Source organism: Gracilinanus agilis, chromosome 4, assembly GCF_016433145.1.
Source record: "Gracilinanus agilis isolate LMUSP501 chromosome 4, AgileGrace, whole genome shotgun sequence".
NCBI classification, from domain to species: domain Eukaryota; kingdom Metazoa; phylum Chordata; class Mammalia; order Didelphimorphia; family Didelphidae; genus Gracilinanus; species Gracilinanus agilis.
The window spans coordinates 381,175,544-381,181,543 of NC_058133.1; the positions used below are offsets into that span (position 1 = coordinate 381,175,544).

At 34.5% G+C, this 6,000-nt stretch overlaps 1 protein-coding gene across 2 annotated transcripts in view; it reads left to right on the forward strand.

Annotated features, from left to right (window-relative positions):
- The window catches only part of TRMT11 (tRNA methyltransferase 11 homolog), a 65,963-nt gene extending 60,305 nt beyond the window's left edge, over positions 1–5,658 (forward strand). For both annotated transcript variants that reach the window (XM_044676926.1, XM_044676925.1), the window contains exon 13: positions 5,370–5,658. In XM_044676926.1, the coding sequence (XP_044532861.1) occupies positions 5,370–5,501 (132 nt within the window). In that variant the 3' untranslated portion in view covers positions 5,502–5,658. The remainder of the gene's footprint in view (positions 1–5,369) is intronic.
- The last annotated feature ends 342 nt before the right edge of the window (positions 5,659–6,000 follow it).

Below are 6,000 nucleotides of genomic sequence, written 5' to 3' on the forward strand. Positions count from 1 at the left end.
TGACTAGTCCTTTCAAATGGGGTAAAGATTATTTTGATCGTCTTTATGATACTAGGTAGGCAGATATCAAATAGCAGTGAGATCCAAGCACTCCTGACCCCCATCTCTTAGGCTCCAGGACATATGGTCAGTTCTGGGTTAAATCATTATTGTAACCTATGCAGTAAGGTAGTAGAAAGAGGGACTCTAATTTTGGCCAGCAGAGGGCAGTGGGACACATGAAAATATTGGAAAACTCCATTTCTGCTTGAGGGATCAGTGCTGTACTTCTCTGTATGGATTATGTTTAGAACCAGCTTTGATAGGGCAGGAAATTAACTTGGTGGGGACATTGTGTTAACAGGATCCTGTGTAAAAGTTTAGGTCCAAGATTTTTTTTGCTATTTAGTAGATTTCAAATCTTAGTTTGTTTTGTAAGCCCCACCAGTATTTTGTTTAGAAAAATTAACCAAATGATCATACAGAGACTTTAGAGTTAAATCCTTTAGAAGTAATTTGGGCCTGCACTCTAACGTTACAGGCGAACATACTGAGACCCGGAGAGATAAAATGATTTGCCTAAGGTCACCAAGGTCACACTCAAAGTTTAGTGCTCTTTTCAGGACATCATTTCAGCAATATTTTTATAGGCATTAGAATCAAATATTATTCAGTTGTGTTGCCTTCACAGACTCTGAAGTGACTTCTTTCCTGTGATATGTATGTAAGGTTACCTATCAATTTATAAGGTTGAGATATTTGCCCTTCCATTAGTTCTGGTGAGCATCATTTTTCTTTTAGAAGCACTTATCCTTGCTGTAATTTCTGTCTGATTCACCACCTTCAATCAAAACTTTTGGAATTATCTGGATTCTTCTCTCTCTCTTACTCATATCCAATTTGATACTAACTCTTGTTGATTTCTTGTCCACAACACATTAATCCCCTCCTCCTTATTCCCACTGTTCTGTCCTAATAAAAATTCTGTCCTTACCACATGTTCTGACTATGGGATGTTGCCTTAAGAGCTTTTCTCACATCTCTGTTCTCCTTTTTCTTCTGTCTTTTCCCCTACTCCTTGCTTCTTTTACCAGAAACCTTTTTTATGTAAGCATTGCTTATGCCATTCCTCTTTTTAAAAAAATCTTTAGTGGTTCTCTCATTTATTTTTTAAAATTAATTATTAAAAAAAAAAACCAAACCCTTACCTTCCACCTCAGAATTAATACTATGTATTGGTTTTAAGGAAGAAGAGTGGTAAGGGCTAAACAACAGGGGTTAAGTGACTTGTCCAGGGTCATATGACTAGGAAGTGTCCGAGGCAAAATTTGAACCCAGGACCTCCTGTCTCTAGGCCTGCCTCTCAATCCACTGAGCTCCCCAGCTGCTCCCCAGTGGTTCTCTCATTTAATGAGTTAAGTTTTGATTTTTTTTGCCTGACATTACAGGTCCCCCACAGTCCGGAACTAGCCCACTGTTACAGGTTTGGTTTCTATTGCTTCCCTTAGGTATTCTACATTCTTGCCAGTCTTGACTACTCTTTCTCCCATGAACATACTCTATATTCCATTGCCTCCTTATCTTTCATCATGCCATTCCCTATGCTTGGAGTATTTTCACTATCTCTCTTTACCTGCTGAATTCCTTTCTATCCTTTAAAGGCCAGTTCAAATGTTGGCTCCTTTAAGAACAATCTGGTGAACCTGTCCTACCATTCACTTTATTTTATAATTCTCTTATCCTCTTTTTCCTTTCAACCTTTTTTTTTTTCTGGATGGTTTGGGATTAATTTCAGAAATTACCAGTGTGGAAACTTTTTCCACCAGTGCAAATTAGCATCTGGTCTGTAGTCATGAGTGCATAGTGTTATATTCAAGACATGAACCCAAATCTTTTGGGATTTATCCACTACGCCATGTTGCTTTTCTCTTCTGAGAAAGAAGCTTAGTTTAACAAATTGTTTTTTTTTTCATTACTATCTGTGAGGAAAGTTCATATTAATTTGTACCACTTTTTGGCCCCCAAAACAACTTTTTAATTTTGAAGTTAAAAGTTTTATTTTAGACTGAAGCTTAAACTGTATCTTCTCTGAGACTGAGGCTTCTTTTGTCTACTTTTGTCTTTGGTTCAGGACAGATGGACTGGACACAAGTTCTTTATTTTATCTGTAAGCAAGGATTTGCTTATGGAATGGAGTCGGTCAGCTAGCCGCCATGCTGGGAAATTGCATCAAGTGGAGAAAAGTGCATGTTGTTCCGGCATTCTAAGTGCCTGAGTGGTTACTCCTAGTATCAGAAAGAGCCAGCCCTTGTCCTGATAGAGTTCTGAGTCCTCCAATCAGAGAGGTTTGGGAAAGAATGTCATGAAGAGCATAAATTAATGGAGAGACTCAGGAGGGCCCAAGGTCTGGCTCAGCCTGCTCATGGAGGAGGCAGCCAGCCACACAGCTGGTGCTTTTCTCTCTTTTTTTCTCTGGCCTGCCTTTTGCTATTTTAATAAATAATTATAAAACTAAGATATGGTCTCCAGAGAATTCGAGTTGTAAAATTTCTCCTCCCTTCAGTGAGTACTTAAAGGATCCAAGTGTGAAGCAACAAACTGGGGCAGATCAAATCTTTTTTTTTTTTTTTTTAAATTTTTTAAACATCCCTTTCTTTCTTAGTAGTCTTTAGTTTTCTGTGTATCTGTATTTTCCATCTACTTTTCTTTCTCATTATAAATTGGTGACCCTAATGGAAAAAAAAGAAGCTACTTTGAATGAAGTCTTTGTAATATTGAGATAGTATTGTGATTTAGGCTAGTAGGCAGTTTCACGACTATTAAAGAAATTGCAGAAACAAGATGCAGAGTCCTAGCAAATAGCAATCCTGAGTCAAGGAGAAAAAGATAGGAGATCATATTGTACTAAAGGTCTTCCTTCTCTTTAAAGAAACACTTTTGTCTTTGAGATGTTTAACTGATGAGAGTTGAAGCAAAATCACAGACATACTTGGTCAGAATGGACAGGGAATGTGAATAGAGAAGAGTCATTACAGGTGTTGAAAGATATGTAGAGTTGAATATCAACATCTTAAGAGTTTACTCTGGCCTTAAGAAAAGATAAGAGTAGATAGAGAGGAGTAGAAGATTGAGAATTGAATTTATCTGAAGTGAGGCACTATAAATTCTTACTGTCATAAATAGTTTCAGGGGTGGGGTGTGTGCAGAAAGAGTGGTAGACTTGAAGTCAGGACATATGGGTTAACTTTGCCTAGGATTACTTTTCTGATCTGGAAAATGGGAATAATAACATTGCCTACTTCACAGGGTGGTTAGGGAAAGAAAGAACACTATAAACCTTAAAGCACCAAATAAATGTTAGAGTTGATAAGTCATTATATCAATTGACATATATATGTTTGTGTATGTATAATTATTTTATATAATGTACCATTTTTATGTGACTTATGCTTTTCCCATAGTTCCCTCCCCTACTTCTCTATCCCTTCTTGGTATAAAACATATTACATTATGTTCTAGGGCACAAATTAATTTTCAAGACATTTTAAGAAATCTTGGGACATAATCTATATATAGGTGGCAATTCATAGCACGTAATTTTATTTTCATTATTTGGGACAGCTTGAAGGCATTATTTTTGTATTTTTAGGGGCTTTCCTGTTTCATCTTCAGTCACTGGTTCCTCTAATTGTCATGAACCTTGAAGTTAATATCCTTTCCTTATACATTCACTTTATCTTAAAGTCTACAATATTTCCTTTAGCTACTTTTTGATTCTGAAAGAAGAATTTTTTTTTCCTTAGAACTCCATCTCTCCAGACTCGGGTAGAATTTGTATAATTTGTGATCAATCAACTGGTACATTATAGTGCTCTTGGCTTACAGAAATTCCTTGACTAGACTTTTCTTTTGGTTGCTCCTCTATATCAAATAAAGACAAACCTTTAACACTTCTATTATTTGCTAATTGTTTCTTAGAGGTAGTTTTTGTCGATAGTAATATCTGAAATAACACATTTTTGGCAAAGCTACTTTCCACAAAGCTGTCTTAGGTATAATGGGACTCAGAAAAATTTCTCTCTCTTTAGTATGGGGTCAGTGGCAGTAGTGGATGAGAAAATGGGTCAGTGGCTCTTTCTCTCTTCAGATTGAGTCCTGGGGCTAGTCACTTCAGAGTGCCTCATTTGGGCCTATTTATTTTGATGAGAAGAAAAAATAAGACAAAATATTTATATATTGAGTATCTACCAAGTGACTAGGAGAAAATTCACCTTTCTTGGATTGTATATTCCCAGAAGTTGTTGACTCTTTGCTATTTTTCATTTTGCTTTTATACTGTTGTTTAATTCATTTCATTGGAGTTCTTTACAAATTTGATAAACTTCTAGGATATGTGTATGCTATGCTATCTTAAAATTCAAGTAGCTGTCTGTTTATGCTTAATGCAATAGTAATGCTAGACATATTTATGAAATACTTATTGCATAATTTGGATGCACTTAGTTTGACTAAAATGGTTCCTAGGAAAATATATGGGCCAACAGTATAAAAAATGAAATTTCATATTAGCTAAAGCTTCTGGGTATTTATAAACTAGCAATGAAGTAGGACAAAGATATTAATTTCTCATGAAATAAGCAGAAATGGGAAAACATTCTGACAGTTGATATATTACAGATGCATTTGTAGCTACTATTTTGATATTAAAATTAAAGACTAAGAGGTTAGGTTTCTGCTTGCTAGTTGATTCTCTTTATCTCTGTGAAAAACAACAACAACATATTAATTCACGTGCATATCAGCATCTGTTTGAGTAGGTGGTAGGACTCTCTAAGAGCAAACAACCTACCCCTGCAGTTTTTATATAATTGGTAAATTATTTTATATAAGTCCAGGTCTAGTTGAGAAGTATTTGAATTATTATTCACTGTCAGGTATATCTGATCTTGCCCTGGTGGCAAACCATTTCTCAGTAGTCTAGACTACTTAACAGTTGTTAAATGGCACTTAATGTAGTAGTATGCCATCCACTTTAATACCTGAATATGAGAGTAACCCAAAAGTTTCATTTATTTGTTGAATATTACATGAATGCAAGCCTTTGTGATCATTTTCTTCTGGTTTCATATTTTATTTCAAATCCTTAGTACCGGGCACATAATGGGCACTTAATAAATTATTATTGATTGATTGATTTGTGCAGAAGTACTCAGAGCACAGTTCTTTTATTTAGATTCTAGAAATATATTCTGGAATGAAAGAATAACAAAAAAGCAGAGAGTTTGCTTAATAGAATTTTTGCTATGTCACATATAAACAATTTAATGAATATTTTAATGAATTTTAATGAATTGAATGAATATTTTTTTCTCTATTTTCTCATCCACCAGGACCAGGATCAGTATTCTCACCTATTAGATAATCAGTTTCTGCCTTACAAAGGTCTTAATTCATTTCGTGAAAAGTATTTCAGTGGGGTAACAAAAAGAATTGCCAAGGAAGAAAAATCCATCCAAGAGTGAAAATTAAGTTTACAACAAATGAACGAAAACTGAAGATTTGGGGTTTGAGGAGAAAAGACATCTGGATGTTCATGGATGTTCCAGAGAACATGTACTGTTTAAAACTTTTTAAAATAGAGAAACAAAATAAATACAAGGTAAATTGAGCAATTCTTTTGAAAATGGGTTTGTTTATAGCAAAATTTTTTTGTATGTGTCTTTTTAAAAACCTTATTTAATTTATATTTTCAAGTGTTATTGAAGATTGACTTTAAAATTATATTTTTTTACCATTAACTTGCAAAAGGAAACAGTGCATTGGCATTTTGGTATTTGGGGTCTCCTGTATATTTTAGGACCTGTTGAAGGTGATCAAGAATTATTTCTTTAGTAGATTTGTCAAACTGTTTAATTTTTATTTGTAACGAATATGCATTGAAACCAATAAAATGCAACTTCTTGGAGTAACATTCGGTGTTTTTTATTATTTTCTTGATGAATTTCTTATTCTTCTAGTAAT